Source organism: Pelophylax lessonae (assembly GCF_965119305.1).
Source record: "Pelophylax lessonae genome assembly, chromosome: 6".
Taxonomy (NCBI): Eukaryota; Metazoa; Chordata; class Amphibia; order Anura; family Ranidae; genus Pelophylax; species Pelophylax lessonae.
Window position 1 is genome coordinate 12,813,207 of NC_138773.1, and position 26,775 is coordinate 12,839,981.

Below are 26,775 nucleotides of genomic sequence, written 5' to 3' on the forward strand. Positions count from 1 at the left end.
GAAAAAAAGGACGTAAATTTTGTTTGGGTACAGTGTTGCATGACCGCGCAATTGTCAGTTAAAGTCGCGCAGTGCCAAGTTACAAAAAGTGGCCTGGTCATTGAGCAGGAAAATCCTCCGGTCCTAAAGTGGTTAAGCATTGCCTAAAAGTCTCTACTTAATATGGTAAAGCTACTGCAGGGCATGCCTTTAATGTAAAGACGTCTGGGAGAAGAAGTGAGCAAAATATGTGAGCAGGGGAATGAGAATTTGAACAAAAATCCTAAATAAACACACAAAGACGCTCAGATCTGCCAGTTTATTGTCATAATATGGAACCGTCTGCTGTTCTTTACACCACCAGTAGGGGTCCTGGACTTATTGCTATTCCTCACACCACCTACATGGGGTCCTGGTCTTTTTGCTGTTCCTTGCACAACCTGCATGGGATCCCAGTCTAATTGTTGTTCTTTACACCACCAACAGGGGGTTCTGGTCTTATTGTTGTTCCTCAAACCACCAGCAGGGGGTTCTGGTCTTATTGTTGTTCCTCAAACCACCAGAAGTGGGTCCCAGTCTTGTCGCTCCTCACAGCACCAGCAGGGGGTTCTGGTCTTATTGTTGTTCCTCAAACCACCAGCAGGGGGTCGCGGTCTTTCTTGGACACCACCACCTCCACCTTGCCCTCCAGTCTTTCTGCAATCTGCCCTCGCAGCTCCTGCAGATACCCCCGCTCTGAATTGCTGTGTTCGCACAGGATGACGCTGTGACCCTCCGCCACCGCGTCCAGCACTTCGTGGTGGGACATTTCACCTGACGGGGGGGAAGACAGACAAGTTGAGTGGGTGAATATTTGGAGATTTTTGGGAATAATTATTACACAAGTCCTTATGGAAAGCACAGATATATCCAGCTTGGAAGGCACAACAACAACTGTACTTTGAGGACAGACAGACTTTCTAATGGCGCTTTTCCACTGCATAGTACGGCTCGGTTTGGCGCCTTTCCACTGCATAGTACGGCTCGGTTTGGCGCTTTTCCACTACATGGTACCGCAAGGTACGGATTAGAACGGTTCGGCACGGTTTGGTACAGCAGCGCTTTTCAACTACCTGGTACGGCTCGCTTAAACAGCACCACCTCGGTTGGGGTTCCAAGCGGTCCGTACCTATACCATATCCCACAATCCTTTGCATGCAGCCTTGATTGTTTGTCACTACTAGCCACTGATTGGTCAGAGAATCGTTGTAATCCCACCCACTTACTACTTTAGTGGAAAAGCAAACTGAGCCGAGTAGAGCCTATACAGTGCTGAAATGTGCCGACTCGTACCACGCAGTGGAAAAGCAAACCAAGCCGAGCTGGGCCAAGCAGTGCCGAGTGGAGCCGAGCCGAAATTTGCAGTGGAAAAGTGCCAAAAAAGAGGAAAAAAAAGGAGGTCCTCCTCAGCTTTTATAGGGGTGCAACAGAGAGTATGGTGACATTCCATGTCTGATTGTGGCAAGGTGTGTGCATGGCTCAGGATGGGAAAGTCCATAGAACATTATAGGTATGGAGCTGCCCTGGAACAAAGATTTTGAAGAGATGTAAAGTGAAAATGAAATTAAATCTAGCAATAATATTCTTGCCTAAAAAAAAAGGAAGCAGAGCACCTGTCCTGTACTGTACTTGTAGACACAATGATGGAAATGGGTAGACATCGTACTTCCAGCAATACAAGTTTTTCTACAATTTGGACGTGTCATGTTTAAAGTCTTTCGCAGCGATCGTGTAACCAAATGCCTGAGAATGTAAACTTTTTTTGGCCACATAAAAAGTTGGCTACTCCAAAACTCTCTCATGGGGAGCCAAAGCCCAGGCAAAGATCCCACATTGTGAGGGTTTCATGCCACTAGAAACTACAGACCCCGATTGGTAGACTTGTAAATACACACAACCATTAGATGGAACGCCAGTCCCCCTTACATAATAGCAGGACTGAGTGCTGAGGAATCTGTTGCACATACACAGCACCTTACCTGTTAGGTAGAGATCAGCAGGGACTCTGCTGAGGATGCTGCTTCCTGACCCGGCACACACTGCCATCACACTAACCGAGGATTCTGGGAGTAGAAGAACCGTATCTGTTATATGAATTCATACTAATAAAGAAGAAGAAATAAGGATACTAAGGGGGTAGAGAGACATAAAGCATGTGATCAGGAAAGAGGAGAGGAGAAGGTAAGGATCATCATAGAGAAGGAGATGAGAAGGTAAGAGTCATCCTGGAAGTAGAGAGGCGAAGGTTAGGATTATCATTCAGAAGGAAAGGAGAAAGTAAGGGTCATGAGGGAGGAGGACAGAACTAGGAAGGGTCCTTAATGGAGAAAGAGGAGAAGGTAAGGGTAATCATGGAGAAAGAGGAGAAAGTAAGGGTCATCATGGTGAAGTAGAGGAGAAGGTAAGGGTCATCATGGAGAAGTAGAGGAGAAGATAAGGGTCATGAAGGAGAGGAGAAGGTAAGGGTCATCATGGGGAAGGAGAAAAGAAGGTAAGGGTCATAAAGGAGGAGGAGAAGAGTAGGTAAGTTTCATCATGGAAAAGGAGAGGAAAAGGTAAGGGTCATCATGGAGAAAGAGAGGAGAAGGTAAGGGTCACCATGGAGAAGGAGAAGAGAAGGTAAGGGTCATGATGGTGGAGAAGGTAAGGATCATCATGGAGAAGGGAAGGTAAGGGTCATCATGGAAGAGGACAGGAGAAGGTAAGGGTCATCACTGAGAAATAGAGAAGGTAAGGGTCATTATGGAGACGAAGAAAAGGTAAGTTTCATCATGGAGAAGGAGAGGAGAAGGTAAGGGTATTCATGGAGGAGAAGATATGCATCATCATAAAGGAGAAGAGATGATAAGCGTTATCATGGAGAAGAAGAGAACATCAGTGTCATCATGGAGGAGGAGAAGAGAAGGCAAATGTCATCATGGAGGAGGAGAAGAGAGAGTAGGTGTCATCATGGAGGAGGAGGAGGAGAAGAGAAGGTAAGCTTCATTATGGAGGAGGAGAAGAGAGAGTAGGCGTCATCATGGAGGAGGAGGAGAAGAGAAGGTAAACTTCATCATGGAGGAGGAGAGGAGAAGATATAGGTAGTCATGGAGAAGAGCAGGTAAGGGTCACCATGGAGGAGAGGAAAAGGTAAGGGTCATCAAGGATGAGGAGAGGAAAAGGTAAGAGATATCTAAGACATATCTAAGAGAAGGTAAGGGTCATCATGGAGGAGGAGAAGAGAAGGTAGGCGTCATCATGGAGGAGGAGGAGGAGAAGAGAAGGTAGGCGTCATCATGGAGGAGGAGGAGGAGAAGAGAAGGAAGGCGTCATCATGGAGGAGGAGGAGGAGGAGAAGAGAAGGTAGGCGTCATCATGGAGGAGGAGGAGGAGAAGAGAAGGTAGGCGTCATCATGGAGGAGGAGGAGGAGAAGAGAAGGTAGGCGTCATCATGGAGGAGGAGGAGGAGAAGAGAAGGTAGGCGTCATCATGGAGGAGGAGAGGAGAAGATATGGGTAGTCATGGAGAAGAGCAGGTAAGGGTCACCATGGAGGAGAGGAAAAGGTAAAGGTCACCATGGAGGAGAGGAAAAGGAGATATCTAAGACATATCAAAGAGAAGGTAAGGGTCCTCATGGGTGGAGTAGAGGAGTAAAATGATAAAGGTAAGGGTCATCATGGAGAAGGTAAGGGGGGTCATCAGTGAAGAGGAGAGAAGGTATAGACTATAATGGGGGAGGAGAGAGTTCACCTAGAGTCTTTCCCCTTCCCAGTGCCAGACGGAGGTGAGCCAATCCCAAGTGATGTTTGACGCGTTCCACGGCTGCAGAAATGGACACAGGCTCAGATAGAGTGCAGAGACGCCCCATGCCCGTGTCCAGTAGGGGGGGCTGTGGAGACAAAAAAATTTGCGGAATAAATAAAAAAAAAAAAACAACAACATAAAACGTTGTTCATGTTGTTGAATCCATTCACATATTTTTATTACATGTTCTTTTATGTCTAAAGAATTGAATATATTTTTAATTGTATCTTCCCTATAAAACCAAAACACAGCCTGCTGAGCTATCAGCCCCTCCCCCTCAACAGCATAGTCTTTGGTTCGGCGTGCTGTAAATCTTTATGCAGAGTATCGCTCACCTTCTTCAGTGCGATGAGCTGCACGCTGTCACGTAGACTCGGTTTCTCTGACAGAATAGCCAGGGCCTGCAGCAAAGCATCGTGGGAGCAGCTTAGCCGGATACGGGCGCTGTCTTCAGTATCATTCCTGGAATATGAATATAGGTCCTGTAAACTGTGAATGCCATAGATTAGATAAGTCATATACAAAGAGTGCATCATTACATGAGAGGATAGGTGCGCACACGGGCGTCCTGCAGGGATTGCAGTCTGGGCAGGAAAGTCTCCGAGGCATCGCGGCCAAACTCCAAGATGTGGTCATATCCGCCGGAGTGAGAGAGGGAGGTGCAGGCCCGGATTGGCACCGACACACAGGGGCCTGTATAGAACCAAAACACATTCATGAGAGATCTGGCCGTCTTTCTGCACTTCTACAGATAACATTAAACTATGGGCAAGAATTAATCAAATATAAAATGATATGGCCATGCTTATTTAAAAGTTATAATATATCTTCGTTTAGTTTGAGGGCGACTCTAGAACTGAAAGTCAGCAATGACAGATCCACTGAGGAGTGAAAGTTGCTGCCTTGTCAACTACCCAACTTCATGCCAATCTCAAGAGCTTTTCCTGAGCTACCTAGCATAGGAGAGTCCTGCTGCTGTTTAAGTTCCAATCAACCCAATCATGCCCAGGTACAATTATTTACCTACGAATTATCCACTTCCTGCACAAGACCAGGTGTGACCATTTCACTTTAAAGAGCTCCTGCAGGCAACAAAGATGTAAAGAAGGATGGGAGCACAGGAGGAGAGGAGAAGGTTGGGTCATAATGGAGCGGGAGAGGAGAAGGTAAAGGTCACCATGTAAGAGGTGAGGAGAAGGTAAGGGTCACCATGGAAGAGGAGAGAAGAAGGTAAGGGTCATCATGGAAGAGGAGAGAAGAAGGTAAGGATCACCATGGAAGAGGAGAGGAGAAGGTAAAGGTCACCATGAAAGAGGAGAGAAGAAGAAGGTAAGGGTCATCATGGAGGAGGAGAGGAGAAGAAGGTAAAGGTCACCATGGAGGAGGAGAGGAGAAGGTAAAGGTCACCAAGGAGGAGGAGAGGAGAAGGTAAGGGTCATCATGGAGGAGGAGAGGAGAAGGTAAAGGTCATCATGGAGGAGGAGAGGAGAAGGTAAGGGTCATCATGGAGGAGGAGAGGAGAAGGTAAGGGCCATCATGGAGGAGGAGAGGAGAAGATAAGGGTCACCATAGAAGAGGAGAGGAGAAGGTAAGGGTCATCATGGAGGAGGAGAGGAGAAGGTAAAGGTCATCATGGAGGAGGAGAGGAGAAGGTAAGGGTCATCATGGAGGAGGAGAGGAGAAGGCAAGGGCCATCATGGAGGAGGAGAGGAGAAGATAAGGGTCACCATAGAAGAGGAGAGGAGAAGGTAAGGGTCATCATGGAGGAGGAGAGGAGAAGGTAAGGGTCATCATGGAGGAGGAGAGGAGAAGGTAAGGGTCATCATGGAGGAGGAGAGGAGAAGGTAAGGGCCATCATGGAGGAGGAGAGGAGAAGGTAAGGGTCATCATGGAGGAGGAGAGGAGAAGGTAAAGGTCACCATGGAGGAGGAGAGGAGAAGGTAAGGGTCATCATGGAGGAGGAGAGGAGAAGGTAAAGGTCACCATGGAGGAGGAGAGGAGAAGGTAAGGGTCATCATGGAGGAGGAGAGGAGAAGGTAAAGGTCATCATGGAGGAGGAGAGGAGAAGGTAAGGGTCACCATGGAGGAGGAGAGGAGAAGGTAAGGGTCATCATGGAGGAGGAGAGGAGAAGGTAAGGGTCATCATGGAGGAGGAGAGGAGAAGGTAATGGTCATCATGGAGGAGGAGAGGAGAAGGTAAGGGCCATCATGGAGGAGGAGAGGAGAAGGTAAGGGTCACCATGGAGGAGGAGAGGAGAAGGTAAGGGTCATCATGGAGGAGGAGGGGAGAAGGTAATGGTCATCATGGAGGAGGAGGGGAGAAGGTAAGGGTCATCATGGAGGAGGAGAGGAGAAGGTAAAGGTCATCATGGAGGAGGAGAGGAGAAGGTAAGGGTCACCATGGAAGAGGAGAGAAGAAGGTAAGGGTCATCATGGAAGAGGAGAGAAGAAGGTAAGGATCACCATGGAAGAGGAGAGGAGAAGGTAAAGGTCACCATGAAAGAGGAGAGAAGAAGAAGGTAAGGGTCATCATGGAGGAGGAGAGGAGAAGAAGGTAAAGGTCACCATGGAGGAGGAGAGGAGAAGGTAAAGGTCACCAAGGAGGAGGAGAGGAGAAGGTAAGGGTCATCATGGAGGAGGAGAGGAGAAGGTAAAGGTCATCATGGAGGAGGAGAGGAGAAGGTAAGGGTCATCATGGAGGAGGAGAGGAGAAGGTAAGGGCCATCATGGAGGAGGAGAGGAGAAGATAAGGGTCACCATAGAAGAGGAGAGGAGAAGGTAAGGGTCATCATGGAGGAGGAGAGGAGAAGGTAAAGGTCATCATGGAGGAGGAGAGGAGAAGGTAAGGGTCATCATGGAGGAGGAGAGGAGAAGGCAAGGGCCATCATGGAGGAGGAGAGGAGAAGATAAGGGTCACCATAGAAGAGGAGAGGAGAAGGTAAGGGTCATCATGGAGGAGGAGAGGAGAAGGTAAGGGTCATCATGGAGGAGGAGAGGAGAAGGTAAGGGTCATCATGGAGGAGGAGAGGAGAAGGTAAGGGCCATCATGGAGGAGGAGAGGAGAAGGTAAGGGTCATCATGGAGGAGGAGAGGAGAAGGTAAAGGTCACCATGGAGGAGGAGAGGAGAAGGTAAGGGTCATCATGGAGGAGGAGAGGAGAAGGTAAAGGTCACCATGGAGGAGGAGAGGAGAAGGTAAGGGTCATCATGGAGGAGGAGAGGAGAAGGTAAAGGTCATCATGGAGGAGGAGAGGAGAAGGTAAGGGTCACCATGGAGGAGGAGAGGAGAAGGTAAGGGTCATCATGGAGGAGGAGAGGAGAAGGTAAGGGTCATCATGGAGGAGGAGAGGAGAAGGTAATGGTCATCATGGAGGAGGAGAGGAGAAGGTAAGGGCCATCATGGAGGAGGAGAGGAGAAGGTAAGGGTCACCATGGAGGAGGAGAGGAGAAGGTAAGGGTCATCATGGAGGAGGAGGGGAGAAGGTAATGGTCATCATGGAGGAGGAGGGGAGAAGGTAAGGGTCATCATGGAGGAGGAGAGGAGAAGGTAAAGGTCATCATGGAGGAGGAGAGGAGAAGGTAAGGGCCATCATGGAGGAGGAGGGGAGAAGGTAAGGGTCATCATCGAGGAGGAGAGGTGAAGGTAAGGGACATCATGGAGGAGGAGAGGAGAAGGTAATGGTCACCATGGAGGAGGAGAGGAGAAGGTAATGGTCACCATGGAGGAGGAGAGGAGAAGGTAAGGGTCATCATGGAGGAGGAGAGGAGAAGGTAAGGGTCATCATGGAGGAGGAGAGGAGAAGGTAAGGGTCATCATGGAGGAGGAGAGGAGAAGGTAAAGGTCATCATGGAGGAGGAGAGGAGAAGGTAAGGGCCATCATGGAGGAGGAGGGGAGAAGGTAAGGGCCATCATGGAGGAGGAGGGGAGAAGGTAAGGGCCATCATGGAGGAGGAGGGGAGAAGGTAAGGGTTATCATCGAGGAGGAGAGGTGAAGGTAAGGGACATCATGGAGGAGGAGAGGAGAAGGTAAAGGTCATCATGGAGGAGGAGAGGAGAAGGTAAGGGCCATCATGGAGGAGGAGGGGAGAAGGTAAGGGCCATCATGGAGGAGGAGGGGAGAAGGTAAGGGTTATCATCGAGGAGGAGAGGTGAAGGTAAGGGACATCATGGAGGAGGAGAGGAGAAGGTAAAGGTCATCATGGAGGAGGAGAGGAGAAGGTAAAGGTCATCATGGAGGAGAAGAGCAGAAGATAATGGTCATCTCAGGAGTACAGACATTCTGGTAAGCAGCTAGTTAATGTAAATCCCTTAATGCTGCTACAAGCACCACCAGAGGGACTAGTACATGGATGATGTCACTGGTCCCATCATCCAAACTGAGGGGTGGCGTTGCGACATCTATGGACTGCTGCATCCCTCCCAGCCACAGAGGACGGTATTCAGTCCTGCTTGGAGGCCCGATACCTCCCCTATCCAACGTGCACCCCCTACCCCTGGATACCTCCCCTATCCAACGTGCACCCCCTACCCCTGGCTACAGTATCTGCGGGATGTAAAAGCTGGGGGAGGGAAACCACTCTACCCTCTGCACATACATGGCTGTTATGTGATATCTGACACTTTTCTGTCACCCCTTTATAGCATGCTTGTTTCATGTCAGTGACTGAAACACTATTATTGCCAGACAACTAGCATTTTCAGACCAGGAATGGCAACTCCATACTTCTTCATTTGATGGCCATGTTGAAAGGCACATTTATATGCAAGCATCATTGAAAAAGGCTGGTATGCAGAATCTCAGGCTCAGGATTTAGGTGTTCCCTAACATATATGTAACAGACACAGAGTGAACACTCACCCAGCGCTCTTCCCAGCCAGTCATTAACGCCGTTGCTCAATGCATCGCAGGCAGTGTGTGGGGAGTATATGGCCAGACGGTTCTCCAAGGCTTTCACCACCAGAAGCTCCTTCCAGTGTCCGGTCGTCAGCCGCTTCAGAGCCTTGAAGATAGGTGGGTGATAGGACAGGACCATGTTGGCTCCCATTCCCACCGCTTCCTCCAGGACCTCCTCTGTCAGGTCATTGGTCAACAGGAGTTTCTGTACCTGATGAGGGGGGCTGGGCTCCACCAATAGGCCCACATTATCCCAGCTCTCAGCCAGGGCCGGAGGCGCCAAGGCTTTGAGGTGGGAGACCACAGAACGGAGGTCCATCAAATGCTGAACCGGGGACCGAAGCTGGGATGAAGGGGTTAGCAGGAGACGTCTGATCCACCAGCTACCCAGCATTCACTTCATCCACGTAGAGGAGTCTGAGGAAACAAAAAGAAGGAAAAATGAAAAACAAAAAAGGAGTTCCCCTCCCGAACAATCCCAGTTTGACAACAAGAGGTCCTTATGTGTTAATGTTGGGTAACAATAAACTGGAGCAAAAGGTGGAACTTCTGCTCAAGTCATCTCCGTCCCCGTATCCTTCAAGTATGATATAAAGAACCAAGTGTCATGGCCATGCAATAGTGTCTGGCAGCTTACCTTCTCCTCCATGTCTCCATTAGAGGCTTGACTCTCCTTTTGGCTGCCTGTTATCTTCTCTCCTCCCTGTACGGCTCCACCCCAGGCCATTCCAAGAAGTCTATATTAACCAGTGCACTGCAGGTCTGCTTTGCTGTTCAACAGTGTTTGTTAGCTCGTGTTCCTGTCTGCCGTGTGCTACATCTACCTTTCTGTGTACCGACTTTGGCTCGTCTCTGACTACTCCTGTTTGCCTGTGATCCTGACCTTTGGCCTGTCCCTTGGTTACCCTCGTCTGCCTGTTGCCCCGACCTTGGCTTACCCATCACTATCCCTTGTGTCCCGAGTGGCTGCTTCCCCTCTATTCCTACAGAGCGTGACCCGGGGGACCCCAGGGGCCGCGACTTGGGTCCAGTTGCAGCGAAGTCCATCCTCACCACTAGAGGCTCTGGTGAACACCTGCTGGGCCTTAGACTCCACGCCCTGGGGAATCTTGGGCTCACGTTTCCTGTCCATCCGCAGCAGTCAGCTATTGGGTTTACTACCTTGCGGTGCACCCCTGCCTCCAACAGGGTGCAGTTGTCACCTGGCCACATGTGACCTGACACCAAGGAATAGGCTAAATTAAAAAAAGTGTTCCCCCCCCTGTACAATCCCAGCATGACAAGAACAGCAAACCAAACAAGGTGCCTACATGCTAGTGTTGGGGAACAATACCCTCAAGGAAAAATGGAGTTGATGCCCAGGTCATATTCCTGGCCGTATCCTCCATCTCTAGTCCAAAGAACCAAATTGAATAAATAAAAAACAAAAGAGCTCCCCTGTATAATCCCAGCATGACGAGACCAACAAGAGGTGCTTATATACTAATGTTGGGGGGAACTATAAACTGGAGCAAAAGGTGGATCTAATGACCATGTCATCTCCCTGGCTGTGTCCTCCTTCTGTAGTCTAAAGCCGTGTTTCTCAACCATTTTTCACCCAAGGCACCCTCTACAATTAGGCACAATCTCAGACACCCTTTTTTTAAAATGACAAAAACCAAAGGAATAGTTCTACATAATGCAGCATTATAGACACGCGTGGGACACCCAGCATTGGAGGTGCTTTATTTTTATGAAGAAAATCTACCTTTTCACACTGGTACTGACTAGAATTCCAACATTGCTCTTCTCCCTTCGTTTTTCTCCGTCATTCAGCTAATATGACCCTGGTGCTGATGGAAAGAGGCAAACAAGGATGTTCTCAGAAGCCCAATGTCCTCCTTATCATCCTACCACATCATCGATTGTTTTTTTTTTAAATCAAGAAGCAAAGTTTATTAAACTGTGCAGAGTTACAACAAGTATCAAAAGTTAAGCATGATATAGAGCATAAACAGCCATATAGTAACAAGGAGACGATGTAGAACATCCCAAAAAAAAAAAACAGGGAGAAGGGTCCCCCATCAGCCCACACGGTCCCACCCCAACCATGTTAAGCCCCGTACACACGTACCGATTGTCGGCTTGTTAGTATGATGATTCTGACAGCCGACAGCGCATTTTCGGCCGAACAGAATCTGTTGTGCAGGCATTAAAATTTTTGTTGGCCAACACCAGAACGGCCGATTGTTCGCCAGTCAGTACAGATTTCAGCCAACAGACAGCAGATTAGCAAGACTGGGCATGCTCAGAAAAGAAAAAACACAAGGAAAGTTAACCATCACATGACATCACTTCTGCAGTCGGCTGTTGTTGGCCGACAAAATTCCTGTGCAGTCTTTTGCAGTTTTCAGCCGACAGGACAGCCCTGGACAAAAGACGGCCGATCGTTCGGCCGACGATCAGTACGTGTGTACAGGGCTTTAGATACACAAGGCAATAAAGACATAACACTCTATCTGGCTGGTATAGTCTAGGCATATAAGACTCCAACATGGTAGGTAGCAAGTAGATAGAGTCATCAAGTAGAGCATGTCTGTGACAACTGTAGCCACCTGTTCGAAATCTTGTTATATTTAGTAGGACATCTTCTATTAATGTAAATGAGCCTCTTATATGGCAGAGAAACATTTACCTCAGCAATCCACGCAGCCAAAGTAGGGGGCGAGGATTGCATCCAGCTCCGAGCCAACACTTTCCAAGCACTAAATAACGTTTCATGTATAATCTTCAGCGAGTTCTTATCTACTTCCAAGTCTGGAAACAGTCCCAAGAGACACTGCCGAGGATCCAGCGAGACCGGGGAGCCCATCTGGTCATGCAGAAACTGTATCACCTGTTGACATCATTGATTGTTAGAGTGCCAGCAGCTGGCCTACATGGTGTCCAGGGTGGTAATGCTACACAATTAACCTTCCTAGCGGTATTCCCAAGCGTGACTCGGGGTTAGATTTTAGAGCCAAAAGCGGTAACCCCCGAGCCACACTTGGGGTACTGCTAGGAAGATCGCTGGATCCTGGTAGAGGTTTTACTTACCTTTTCTCCGGCGGCGGAGCTTCCTCCCGATCGTCTGCGAGCTCCGGCTTCCGTCTCCGGTGACGTGACGTCCGCCGGGGGGTGGAACCGGCGGCAAATTCAAATGTAAAACGCACCAAACACACTGATACCATTCAAAATAAAATAAAATCACATTACATTGCCCCCCAGTGCCCTTTCCTGCAGTTTTACTGTACTTTTTATGTAAATATATGTGTATATATATATATATATACGTAATTCTTGTGGATGAGCAGCCCAAACCAACTGTATACATTATATATATATATATATAATAAATGTATACAGTTGGTTTGGGCTGGTCATTCACAAGAATTACATGCAAAATAATGGTACCGCTTTCAGCACCTAAAATCCAAAAGAATCATACCGCCAGGGAGGTTAATACCTGTGGCTTTGAGTAACAGAAAAAAGGAAAGCTTTATCCACCTGCTGGATTGTTTAGAATTTTTGGTCAATTTGCGGTAATTGTTAGGGCATTTTGCCAAGGCACCCCATGATGCCATGGCACATTGGTTGAAAATATCTGGTCTAAAGAACCAAAAAAAGAGAAAAAAAGAGAAAAAAACAAATAAACAAGAGTTCCCCTGTACAGACAGTCCCCGGGTTACAAACATCCCACTTACAAGTGACTCCGACTTACAAACGGAGGGAGACAACAGGAAGTGAGAGAAAATCTACCCCTAGGAAGGGAAATTCACTCCAAAGAGTTCTCATTGGAAAAATGTGTCTCCACTGAAGCTTTATCATCCATCTTTGTTTCCACAACAACCCAAAATTTTTAAAATCCAGTTGTCATAGTGACATAAAGTCAGGTGAAATCTTCTGAACAGGGGTACAGACAGCAAAACAAACGGTACAGGAGTGTGACCCCTTCCCTATGCTATCCAAAAAAACTTAGAAATTATTCTTTTGGCTGGAGCTAAACCTAAAAAAAAATTTTACCTGTTCCCACTTACAAACAAATTCAACTTAAAGTGGAGTTCCACCCTAATTTTATACTTACCTCCATCTTCTCGCTCCGGGTCACCTGAAAAACAAATGGCTAATCGCATTTTTTTTTTTTTTTTTACTTACCTTGTAGCGAAGAAAATATACTTACCTTACTTCCTTCTTCCTCCTTCCTCGGCCGCGGCCCGTCATCACTTCCTGGCTCTGCAATGATTCCTGGGAGCTGAACGTCATCGCTCCCAGGAATCATTGCGCCTGCACCGGCCCCGACGTCAGTTCCGGGTCGCGCGCGTCATCCCCTTCTAAACAGCTTCTGGGCATGCCCAGAAGCTGTGGAGGGATGACGCGCGCGCCCGGAAGTGACGGCAGGGCTGGCGCAGGGCATCGTGGGACCGAAGAAGGCGGAAGAGGACGCCGAAGAGGACGCGCTGGCTTCAAGCTGCCCACATCTGAGATGGCAGCGCTGGACAAGACTTTTTCAAGGTAAGTATTTCTCCTAACAGGTAAGTGTAACCCGGGACAGATCAGAGGCTAGCCATTGTGGAATGCACTAGCCCTGACTGTCCCAGGGGTATTTTTAAAAAAAAAAATTCCAAGGTGGAACTCCGCTTTAAGAACAAATCTACAGTCCCTATCTTGTTTGTAACCCATTGACCGCCTGTACAATCCTAGCATGACAAAAACAAGAGGTGCTTATATGCTAATGTTGGGGAACAATAACCTCAAGTAAAAATGGAATGGATGCCCAAGTCATCTTCCGGGCCGTATCCTCCATCTCCGGTCTAAAGAACCAAAAATAAATAAATATAAATAAACAAAAAAAGAGTTCCCCTGTACAATCCCAGCAGTTTTTGCGGATTACATAAAAATAATCAGGACAATAACTTCACATCAGGATATAGAAATCCTACGGCATGACCTGAACAAAATAATGGAGTGGGCAACTACATAGCAAATGAGGTTTAATGTGGAGAAATGTAAAGAAATGCACTTGGGGGGCTAAAAACATAAACGCAAACTACTCACTAGGGGTGGGAAGTTGGGAACCTCTGTGGGAATCAAGGATGGAGATCTGGGGGTCCTCGTAGAACACAGACTAAGCAATAGCATGCAATGTCAAGCTGCAGCAAGCAAAGCCAGCAGAATTTTAGCATTCGTAAAAAAGGGGATATACTCCAGAGATAAATCTACAATCCTGCCACTTTATAAAACTCTGGTCCGGCCACATCTGGAGTATTCTGTCCAGTTCTGGTCGCCAGTCCTCAGGAGGGATGTGTTGGAGCTGGAGAGTCCAAAGAATGGCAACTAAACTAATTAGGGGATTGGGAAACCTCAATTACGAGGAGCGACTACAAGCGCTAAATTTATTCTCGCTGAAGAAGAGACGCCTGAGAGGGGACATGATAGTGATTTGCAAATACCTCAATGGTGATCCAAGCATAGGAAAAAAAAAATATTTAGTCTCAGGGAGTGTAAGAGGACACGGGGCCACACAATGAGATTGGAGGAGAAGTGGTTTAACCTTAAGCTGCGTAGGAGGGTTTTCACTGTCAGAGCGGTAAGAATGTGGAACTCTCTTCCACAATTGGTGGTATCAGCAGGGAGTATTTATATTTGTAAAAGACCCTTGGACGTGCATTATAAAGAACGCAATACATAGGGATATGGGAAATGATTAGACACTAAAATGCACACACCTACACAGGTTGAACTGGATGGACTATTGTCTTTATTAAACCTTAACTATGTTACTATGTACAATCCCAGCATGACAAGAACAATAAAATCAAGTATAGAATCTGTTCTTATCAGTTTTCAGGAAGGAGAAGGTCTGTGCCCTCTGCTGTGTGGTGGGCACTGGTGAGTATCCTTTCTGATATAATTGGTAAGAAATGGTGATGGCGGTCGGAGGGCCTTTTTCCTCCGGGGTGGAATCTGGCCTTTTCCCCAGTTGCAGGCAAGGCTTTCCCTAAGCTGTCTAAATTCAGATGCCTCGGGATGGGGCTGCATTTGTCTGGCTGAGGGCTGGGCTGTGAAAGAAGCCGGTGGTGTATGTGCCCCTAGGGTGACAGTCCAGGGGTGCCGTAATACTCACTGTGTACCGGGCACTTTGAGTTTATTTGCACCAAGGTCACTGCACCATATTACACTTTTTTTGCTCCTGCCTCAAGGGCCTGGCCTTTTGGCTAGAATCAGAGGAATTTTCGATTCCTGGCTGAAGGGCCTGCCATGGTATTGCACTTTGCACTTATCCACTTCTCTTTCCCCACTTTTATATGTGTGTTTTTGTCACTTGCACTGTGCACTTTACTCACCTCGATTAGTAGGGTGTAGGTCCTCAGGTCTGCCCTGAAAGTCTTGGGAGGGGGTGGACATGGCCTTCTTGTCTGCTTCGCCCTCTCTCATGGGGTCTCCCATCTGGGGAGCCCCACCTTGGTTTTGGGGTGGACTATTTCGGCAGGCCTCCAAAAGAACAGGGTCTGCCTGGTTTCGACCTGGTGGGCCAGTGAGTACCTCAGTCCCTGTCAGGAGCCTTGCACCCCGAGAGATCAGGTTAAGGGTCCTTCCTCTTTAGGAGGATGACCATGTGTACACCCTGTAAACTTTTGGCACTTTTCCACTGCAAGTACCGGCTCGGCTCCACTTGGCCCTGCTTGGCCCGGTTTGGTTTTCCACCGCATTGTACGGTGTTGGAACGGTTCGGTACGGTTTGCTTTTCCACTAAAGTAGTACTAAAGTAAGTGGGTGGGATAACAACGATTCTCTGACCAACCAGTGGCTAGTAGTGACAAACAGTCAAGGCTGCATGCAAAGGATTGTGGGATATGGTACCGGTACGGCCCTCTTGGAACCACAACTGAGGTGGTACTGTTTATGGTACTGTTTAGAGAGCCATACCATTCGGTTCCATGTAGTGGAAAAGCGCCTCTGTACTGTACCGAACCGTTCCTACACCGTACCATGCGGTTCCATGCAGTGGAAAAGCACAAAAGCGAGCCGAACCGTTCGGTTCCATGTAGTGGAAAAGCACCATTATGGCACTTTTCCACTGCAAGTACCGGCTAGGCTCTACTCGGCCCTGCTTGGCCCGGTTTGCTTTTCCACTGCGGTACCGCATGGTATAGGGTCGGAACGGTTCGGTATGGTACGGTATAGGTTTGCTTTTCCACTAAAGTAGTACTAAAGTTAAGTGGGTGGGATAACAACGGGGTGGGTGCGATTCTCTGACCAATCAGTGGCTAGTAGTGACTGCATGCAAAGGATTGTGGGATATGGTACCAGTTTGGTACCTGTTGGAACCACAATCGAGTAGGTACTGTTTTTTCAGAGCCTTACCGTACCGTTCGGTTCCATGCAGTGGAAAAGCAAACCTATACCGTACCGTACCGAACCGTTCCGACCCTATACCATGCGGTACCGCAGTGGAAAAGCACAAAAGCGTGCCGAACCGGTACGGTTCCATGCAGTGGAAAAGCGCCATTATGGCACTTTTCCACGCTAGTACCGGCTCGGCTCTACTCGGCCCGGTTTGCTTTTCCACTGCGGTACCGCATGGTATAGTATCGGAACGGTTCGGTACGGTACGGTATGCTTTTCCACTAAAGTAGTACTAAAGTTAAGTGGGTGGGATAACAATGGGGTGGGTGTGATTCTCTGACCAATCAGTGGCTAGTAGTGACTGCATGCAAAGGATTGTGGGATATGGTACCAGTTTGGTACCTGTTGGAACCACAATCGAGTAGGTACTGTTTTTTCAGAGCCGTACCGTACCGTTCGGTTCCATGCAGTGGAAAAGCAAACCTATACCGTACCGTACCGAACCGTTCCGACCCTATACCATGCGGTACCAGCAGTGGAAAAGCACAAAAGCGCGCCGAACCGGTACGGTTCCATGCAGTGGAAAAGCGCCATTAGTGTCCTCACTTTTGTGTGTGCCCTTTTTTTTTTTTTTTTTTTTGCACCGGGTGTAAGTTTGATTGTGTTTCACACACTACGGGCATTAACAACAAGAGGTGCTTATATGCTAATGTTGGGGAATAATAAACTTTAAAGGTGGGACTGATGACCAAGTCATCTCTCTTGCCGTATCCTCCAACTATGATATAAAGAACCAAGGAATAGGCTAAATTAAAAAGTGTTACTCCAATAACACTTCAATATAAAGACAACAACAACAACTCCAATATAAAGAATCAAAAACGAGGCTAAATGAAAAACAAAAGAGCTCCCCGTGTACAATCCCAGCATGACAAGGACAACAAACCAAACAAAGTGCTTATATGCTAATGTTGGTGAACAGTAACCTCAAGCAAAAGATGGAATAGGTGACCATGTCATCTTCCTGGCTATATCCTTCATTTCTAGTCTAAAGAACCAATAAAACAGGCAAAATAAATAAGACGACGACGACGTCAACTCTGACGAAACACGTCGGGTGGAGCCTGTGGCAACGCACGCCACACCAGGAAGAGACATGGCGGCCATATTTCTGGTGGGATGCGCGAGCACCCGACCGCTCGGAGGTGGAATAAGCAACGCTCTCTAATTGCGGCAGTCCAGTAAGTGTATACTTATCCTTTGGGAGCAATAAACGTTTTAGCAGTGTACACTATGTGTTGGCATTTTGTTTCCTCACATGGGGACCCTGTAAGGACCTAAGGACTGTCCGCTTGGTGGATGATATCCAATGAGGAGGAGTGAATGATCCCGGCTTTCCAGTGCTTGTACCATTGGCGTTTTTTGACCTTTGTGATGAGGGTCAATGGGATCTGGTAAGGATCAGTGTGTGCGGGTGCCTGGTGGTGGTTTCCCTTGCTGAGGATCTTCACATCTCTCCCCTTCTTTTGGAAGTTTTATTTCTATGCATGAGAAAGAACTTGAACTGTTGCTTTTTTATCCACTCATATCAAGGACATTTCTTTGATTATAGCTACCAGATTAGCGCCACATTTGTATTTATATTATTATTGATCTTTCTGTTCCAAAGATTTGTGTTGGCTGCTTTTCGCATACTGAATTTTTAATATATTTTAGCGCAGCAATTATATGTTTTATAAAATAAATAACAAACAAAAGTGCTCCCTGGTACAATCCCAATATGACAAAAACAAGAGGTGCTTATACGCTAATATTGGGGGACAGTAACCTCAAGCAAAAAATGGAATTGATGGAATTGATGACCAGGTCATCTTCCATGCCGTATCCTCCATTTCTAGTCTAAAGAACCATAAATGAAGAAAAAAAAAAAAACAGGCAAAATAAAAATAAAACAGAAGTGCTCCCCGGTACAATCCCAGTATGACGAGAACAAGAGGTGCTTATATGCTAATATTGGGGAACAATAACCTCAAGCAAAAAATTAAATTGATGACTATGTCATCTTCCTGGCCGTATCCTTCATTTCTAGTCTAAAGAGCCAAAAAAAAAACAAGAACAGGCAAAATAAAAATATATATATATAAAAAAAAAAAAAGTGCTCCCCGGTACAATCCCAGTATGACGAGAACAAGTGCTGCTTATATGGGAATGTTAGAGAACAATAACCTTAAGAAAAATGTAAATTGATGACCAGGTAATCTTCCGGGACCTATCCCCTATCTCAGGGCTTGACAAATTTGCCTGAAATCTAGGAGCCAGCTAAAAAAGTTAGGAGCCAGTTTTTTTTTTTTTTTTTTTAAACTAACAACCAAGCTTTATTTAATAAAACGGATACTAAATTTACACATAAATACGACTAGAACCCCACTCTCCTCTATAGCGCAATTGGATGGAAACAGACTGTCTCTCTTTTTCCATCCGATGCCATCTGATCCGATCCTCCGATTACCGCTCCATAGAGGAGAATGAGGGGTCCGATCAGGTCTGTCTGAAAAACTGTCAGGCGGACCCGATCAGACAGCCCGTGTGAAAGGGGCCTTCGGCTGTGGCACGGCGATGAGGAAAAAAAAAAGAAAAAAAAAAGATATATATATATATATATATATATATATATATATATATATATATATATATATATATATATTATATTATATTATATTATATATCATTTTTTTTTTAATAAGAATTGAAAAAAAAAGAATGTTTATATTATATATAATATAAACATTCTTTTTTATGATATATAATATATATATATATATATATATATATATATATATATATATATATATATATATATATATATATATATATATATATATATATATATATATAATCAGATTTTTTTTTTTATAAGAATTGAAAAAAAAAAAAAAAAAAAAGATATGTATATATATTATATATCATTTTCCTGACAGACTCCATGGCAGCACACGTATGGGTAGGCTCCGCCTCCTCTCCTACCCTATAGGACCCCACTCCCATAAATTTTTGCTCCAAGCCAGGAGCCGTGTTCCTTTTTTGTCCTCCTTCCGCAAGAGAAGTCTTACCTTATAGGATGCGTTTTCTTACATACCTGGTGGCGTGTGGCTTTCCTGGATGATGCCTTTCTACCTTAGTCCAGCAATCTCAGTACTACTGGGTGGACCCGGGCAATTTGAAATGATGCCGGAAGATGCCATAAATCCTGAATGAGAGGTGGGCTGCATCGCTTGGCCAAACGTCCTTGCTACTAGCGGGAGGCCCTTATGCCCTGACGCACACGCTAGTCTCCGGTTGAGGAGCGTTCCAGGTCCTTCTGTCGGTATTGGTGGTAATGTATTGCTTACTTTTATATTTTACATCGTTTTGCTTCCTGGTTAGTATGGCGGCTGGAGCGCTCCTGCGTTCCAGGCCGTCGCTCTCGGCTCCTCCCCCTGCCTCCTGATTCCCAGTTGGGTGTTCATTGCGAGGCTTGGTTCCTAAGTGGTCTGCGCATGTGCGCACGCCACTTCCGGTCCTCCATGACGCGGTGGCGTCGGGGGGGGCGTGGCTTTACGGCTCCCGGGAAATTTAAACAGCTGATGGAGCTGTCATTCTTGGGATGTCTGTGGGCTTTTGCGGCGGCCTCCCCACGCTGTGTCTCTGTCTGTGTTTGGTAAGTCCTGTGCTGGGTCAGTCCTGCTTGAATGGGGGAGGGGAAAGGCGGCTATGGGAAGGTAAGATTGAGTTCTTACATCCTTCCTATTGCAGGTTATCTCGCTGTGATTTGCAATGGATGCCTCACCGCCCCCCGGTGGCCAGTCCCTGCGCAACAGGTGAGCTTTAGCTTTTAACTCTCGCTTGTCTGCCAGCTGGCTTACTGTAGCCTGAGCTTTTCTTTCCTTTGTTTTCAGCCCTTTTAGGTCTGACCAACGTCCTGCATCGGGATCAAAGGATAGATCACCTTCAGGCCATCACCATGCATCATCCAAATCCAGGCACCATAGATCCAGGTCTAGGTCTAGGCGCCATGATGATTGTCCAAGCCAGTCTTCCCGACATGCTGACCGCCCCGCACACAAATCTTGCTGGGGTTGTAGGGCTGTAGTCCCTGAGGATAGATCCTTGTGTGATGCCTGCTATTCTCGGGCAATCAAGGAAAAACAAGTCCCAGATCCACCAGTGGAAACCCTGGTCAGGCGGATCGTGCAAGAATCCTTAAGGGATTGGGATTCCAACCGGCTGTCTGGTCATACAACTGATACTCCAGTTCTCCCTCAGAGGGAAGACGTAGAGCCAGGCACTTCCCAGCCGAGTCGCTTCTCGGATTCCTCTGAAAGTGAGGATGACCTAGAAGACCAAAGTTCAGGTTTTGATTTTGCCATGATCTCTCCGCTAGTAAGAGCGGTAAAAGAGGCGTTAAAATGGGAAGAGCCAGCAGACTCCCCAGCAAAACAGAAGAAATACTTTAAACATCTCAAGAAAGAACGGGATCATTTCCCTTTTCTGAATGAGCTGGGGGAAATCATTACAGACGAATGGCATGGAGTTGAAAGAAAGAATTCCTTATCGTCCAAATTTTCCAGGTTATATCCTTTTAAGACCGACAAAGTGAAGCTTTTTGATTCTGCACCTACAATAGACGCAGCCTTGATGAGGCTAGTCAAACACGTTACCCTACCTTTGGAAGATTCCGTCTCATTTAAAGATGGTCTGGATAGACGAATTGATACGGATCTCAAAAAGATCTGTTAGCTGGTATGACCTGCAAGCCAGCCCTAGCCCTTGCAGCCACATCCAAAGCTATGGAGGCTTGGGTAGATAACGTGGAGACCACACTGAAAGGTGTCTCAGAAGAAGCAGCCAGAAGCTCGGCTGTGTATGAACTAAGGTTAGCAACGGCCTTTTTGGGAGAGGCTTCCATTGATATCATTCGCCTGGTGGCGCGGGTCATGCTCTCTTCTGTCACGGCCAAACGTGCTTTATGGTTACGTCCCTGGCTGGCCGATCCTGCTTCCAAACAAGCCTGGTGCAGGATTCCGTTTGAGGGTGCGTCCCTTTTTGGCAACAAGCTGGACAGTGCCATTACCCGTGCCACTGGTGGTAAATCAGGTTTCCTCCCTCAGGATCGCCGTTTGTTTGACCGCAGAAGATTTCAGCACAAACCAAGTTCGGATCGATCCAGAGAAGCTCGATCTTACAGGCCTGGACGTGAGTTCAGAAAGAATTGGAAAAGATCTCAACCTACAGGTCAGAAGTTCAACAAGGGAACACCTTCTAGTGGTCGGGAGACCACAAAGTCTTTTTGATATCAGGCCTGCTCAAGCGTTGCGAGTAGGCGCTCGTCTACGTCAGTTTGCGCACGTTTGGGCAGCCTCGATTACGGACCAGTGGACCGTCAAGACTGTGTCTCATGGTCACGTTTGGTCTTTCGAAGAAACTCCAATTCTGCGGTTCATCCCTACGGCTCTACCTCGCGTGGAAGAAAAGAAGTCAATTCTTCTGTCATACGTAGATTCCCTGATCTCTCAAGGTGCTGTCATCCCAGTTCCGGCCGAAGAAAGGTTTCAAGGCCTTTATTCACCTCTATTCATGGTGCTAAAGAAAAACGGTTCTTGGAGACCGGTCATAGACCTGACTCATCTGAACTCTTTCATAAAGAAAGAGAGGTTCAGGATGGAGACACTCTTCACTATCCGCCAAGTGGTGCAACCAGAAGATTGGATGATCTCCATAGATCTAAAAGATGCCTATTTCCATGTCCCAGTGGCAGCAGAACTACAAAAGTTTCTTCGCTTTGCCGTGGGTCAAGTGCATCTCCAGTTTACCTGTCTCCCTTTCGGGCTTACCACCTCACCTCGTGTCTTTTCAAAGATCTTACTGGCTATTGTAGCTCTGATCAGATCGAAAGGGATCCGACTGTTTCACTACTTAGACGATCTGCTTCTTCTTTCTCAAGACCAAGCACAGATTCTGCAACACAGATCTCAGGTAATCTCCACCCTTCAAGAATTCGGGTGGCTCTTGAATCTGGAGAAAAGCCATCTGGATCCGTCAAAATCCTTGATCTTCCTGGGGGCACTCTTCAACACCTCCAGAGGCACCATCTCTCTTCCAGTGGAGAAGATTCCGGTGATCCGCAGCAGAATACAACCGGCAATGTCAACTCCTTATCTTCGGGCATCACAGTGTCTGAAAATAATAGGGACCATGGTCTCCACGGCCCCCATGGTCAAGTGGGCACAGTGGAGGATGAGGCCCTTTCAAATCGGTTTCCTCCGCCAATGGAGCTCTGGGAATCCAGATACTCCTGTACGGATAACATCCTCTATGAGGGCGAGTCTGTCTTGGTGGCTACAACGGGAAAATCTCCTGAATTGTCATTCGATCGTTCCCGTTCCTTGGATCGTTGTGACATCGGATGCCAGCCAGACGGGCTGGGGTGCGCACTGCCTGTCAGAGGTGGCCCAGGGCAGGTGGGACTTTCCCACCCTCGGGTTGGTCTCAAATGTCCTGGAGCTTCGGGCAGCTTTTCGTGCCATCATGGCTTTCCGTCACTTGGTGAAAGGGTCCTCGGTCCTTCTACGGCTAGACAATACGACGGCAGTCGCATATATCAAGAGGCAAGGGGGCACCCGCAGTTCCTCCCTTCTGGAAGAAGTGAAACCGATCATGGCATGGGCCCAACGGAATCTTGCCAATCTATCAGCTGCTTATCTTCCAGGAGTCCAGAACGTTCAGGCAGATTTTCTGTCAAGAACCAATCTAGACAACAACGAATGGTCTCTTCATCCAGAAACCTTCAAGTGGGTCATCTCTCTGGGGATTCTTCCGGAAGTAGACCTGTTTGCCTCTCCAAACAATGCCAAACTGACGAAATTCTACTCGAGATGGCGTTACCCCCAAGCCTACGGGGTAGATGCTCTGACGGACCACTGGAAGTTCCACAAAGCATATGCTTTTCCCCCGGTCCCAGTGATATTCAAGTTCCTGCAGAGACTCAGGAGAGAGAGGGTAGAAATCATAGCAATTCTTCCGTTTTGGCCAAGGAGGCCCTGGTTTCCTCTGCTGCTCCAACTGAGCTTTCGGGATCCTGTTCCCCTGCCATTCAGGTCGGACCTTCTATCTCAGGGTCCAGTGCTGCATCCATGCCCAGCGCAGTTACATCTCATGGCATGGTCCTTGAGAGGGAAAGACTAAAAGCTCTTGGCTGTCCAAGTGCGGCAATGTCCACAATGATGAGTGCCAGGAGACCGGGCACCAACAAAGTCTACGAGAGGATCTGGTCTAAGTTTGAGGATTACATGTCTAATGAGTCCGATTTCATCACTAATCCTAAGATCCATCACATTCTGGGGTTCCTCCAGACAGGCTTAGACCTATCTCTGGCTGTTGGCTCTCTCAGAGTACAGATCTCAGCAATCTCTGCCTTCACGGGGACCTCATGGGCAAAACATCCTCTGGTCCGGCAGTTTTTCAGAGGTGCGTCAAGAATGAGACCTCCCAGGAAACCCAGGTTCCCCAAATGGGACCTTCCACTAGTCCTTGAGTTTCTCTCAACAACAGTTTTGGAACATGGAGATTCCTTCTTCCTTAAGAATCTGTCTATGAAGACGGCCTTTTTAGTAGCCATCACATCGGCTAAACGTGTCTCTGAAATTAGTGACCTAGGTTGCAAAGAACCTTTTCTGACATTTTTTCCTGATCGGGTTGTCCTGGTCCCTATGCTAGGGTCCAATCCGAAGGTAAATTCAGTTTTTCATGTCAACCAAGAGATTGTTTTACCTACATTCAAGTCTCAAGATGACCAGAGTACCCATCCGTTGGATGTGGGCGAAGTCCTTCAAACATACTTGAAGTTCACAGCTTCCTTTCGCAAGTCAGACTATCTATTTGTTCTCTTTTATGGAAAGAACAGAGGCAAGAGGGCTTCTTCCAGAACAATTTCTAGCTGGATAGTTCAGACCATCCAGTGGGCATATAGAGCCAAGGGACTGGCTCCTCCGGAAGTGGTGACGGCTCATTCCACCAGAGGGATTTCTACGTCTTGGGCGGCTTCCCTTCATGTTGCACCAGATGTCATTTGCAGAGCGGCCTCATGGTCCTCAATTAACACTTTCATGTCACACTATTGTGTTGAACCTGCTTCTTTATCGTCAGTTGATTTTGGTTTAAAAATTTTGTCTGTTGACGGTGCAAATTAAACCTATTTCTGTTTGACCAGCAGTTGCCCACCCGGGTGTGTATGGCTAGTTATTTCCCATACGTGTGCTGCCATGGAGTCTGTCAGGAAAACGGAAAATTTATATCAATACTTACCGTAATTTTCCTTTCCTGATAGAACTCCATGGCAGCAGGAGTTCCCTCCCATCTGCTGGAGTAGTCTATATATGGAACACGGCTCCTGGCTTGGAGCAAAAATTTATGGGAGTGGGGTCCTATAGGGTAGGAGAGGAGGCGGAGCCTACCCATACGTGTGCTGCCATGGAGTTCTATCAGGAAAGGAAAATTACGGTAAGTATTGATATAAATTTTCCGTTTTTTTTTAAATAAGAATTGAAAAAAAAAGAATGTTTATATTATATATATATATATATAACATTCTTTTTTATGATATATAATATATATCATATTTTTTTTTTATAAGAATTGAAAAAAATAAAAAAAAAAGATATATATATATATATATATATATATATATATATATATATATATATATATATATATATATATATATATATATATATCATATTTTTTTTATAAGAATTGAAAAAAAAAATGTTTTTTTTTTTTTTTTTAATAATTAAAAAAAAAGAAAAAATGCATTATTATTTATTTTTTTTTTAATTTAAAAAATAAATTAATAATAATAAAAACACTCCCTGTCCACTTACCTTTAAGCAAAGGTAACTGGACAGAGAGATGAAGCCTGCAAAAACTTCCCATCTCCTTCCAAAGAGCAGATGAGAAGGAAGGCATTGAGAACATGCATTACTCCCGGCCACCACAAGAGGGCGCCAGTTCCCCTAGCCCAGTGGTGGTGAACCTTGGCACCCCAGATGTTTTGGAACTATATTTCCCATGATGCTTATGCACTCTGCGGTATAGCAGAGCATTATGGGAAATGTAGTTCCAAAACATCTGGGGTGCCAAGGTTCGCCATCACTGCGCCTAGCCTCTCATCTAACAGAAGAAGGCTGAAATGCCGGGGCCTCAATTTATGGATGGCGTGGAAGTCCGTGCACTCGGGAAAGAAGGTGGGGGCGCAAAAGGGACAGGACACCTCCTGCAGGGCCCCCCAAAAAAAACACCCCTCCGGGGTCCCCAGTACAGGAGCTCTCAGCCAGGTGACACGTGTTCGGTCACAATCGGCGACCAGTCAGATTGGGTAACAAAAGTGACGTGCCGTCAGCTGAATCCTTACTGCGCATGCGCAGGTTTGCTAACCTGCCAGAACACCAGCAGTCATAAGGAGCCAGCGGGCATCTTACTACACCCAGCTACGTCCTGAAATTCACAGTCATATATAACGAATAAATCAATAGGAGTATATTGATCGGTCATGCTGTTCTCATGTTACATTTTCAAAGTTAAACCACTTCAGCCCCGGAAGGATTTTCCCCCCATTAATGACCAGGCCAATTTTTGCGATTCGGCACTGCGTTACTTTAACTGACAATTGCACGGTCGTGTGATGCTGTACCCAAATAAAATTGATCTCCTTTTTTCCCCACAAATAGAGATTTCTTTTGATATTTGATTACCTGTGTGATTTTTATTTTTTGCGCTATAAACAAAAAAAAAAAACAAAAAAAAAAAAAAAAAAAGACAATATATTTTACTTTCTGCTACAAAACATATCTAATAAAAAATATATTTAAAAAAAAAAATCGAATTTCTTCATCATTTTATGCCAATTTGTATTCTGCTGCATGGTTTTAGTAAAAAAAAAAAAAGAAAAAAATCCCAAAAAGTGTATTTTGATTGGCTTGCACTTGTACTCACTTTTGTTGCCAGTGGTTTAGACATTAATGGCTGTGTGTTGAGTTATTTGAGGGGACAGCAAATTTACACTGTTATACAAGCTGTACACTCACTACTTTACATTGTAGCAAAGTGTCATTTCTTCAGTGTTGTCACATGAAAAGATAGAATAAAATATTTACAAAAATGTGAGGGGTGTACTTACTTTTGTGAGATGCTGTGTATCATTAATAAAAGCTAAACCACATCTAATAATAATAATAATAAGGTGTTATATAAAGCTACAGATAACAGAACACTCACCAGCACAGAGTATTCATCATCTCTAGTCCTTACAGGAGGCGGCCATATTACTACACCCAGCATGACAGCCTCTTCCTGTACGAAGCCCTATGACGGCCATATTACTACACCCAGCTCTGTGTTAGAGGACATTCACGGGTACAATAAATTATAAATAAACCCAATACCCAACACTTTATCTTCTTCCCGAGTATACTGAACTCACGGGGCCCCGTTTCAAATTTTTAGAACACCGGCTACAATATTAGACCATCTATTTGAAGTCTTTGGCCGCCATCTTCCTACACCCAGGGCACAGGAAGCGCTGGGCGGAGCCGGAAGTCGGTTCACCAGGAAACGTAGAACGGTGGACAGGAAGTAGTGTGGCGGCCATGTTGGTCCACCCTGAAGAGGGAAGAGGTGAGTAT

At 46.4% G+C, this 26,775-nt stretch overlaps 1 protein-coding gene across 1 annotated transcript; it reads right to left on the reverse strand.

Moving 5' to 3' along the window:
• Positions 1-345: 345 nt before the first annotated feature.
• On the reverse strand, positions 346-26,510 carry NIF3L1 (NGG1 interacting factor 3 like 1). The gene is made up of 8 exons (XM_082260789.1): positions 26,369-26,510; positions 8,660-9,112; positions 4,341-4,494; positions 4,137-4,263; positions 3,748-3,886; positions 1,998-2,081; positions 577-792; positions 346-419 (listed from the first exon to the last, which is right to left on the reverse strand). Exons 2-7 carry the CDS (start codon positions 9,087-9,089, stop codon positions 608-610), a joined length of 1,119 nt encoding a protein of 372 aa, XP_082116915.1. The 5' UTR covers positions 9,090-9,112; positions 26,369-26,510; the 3' UTR covers positions 346-419; positions 577-607.
• Between the last annotated feature and the right edge of the window lie 265 nt (positions 26,511-26,775).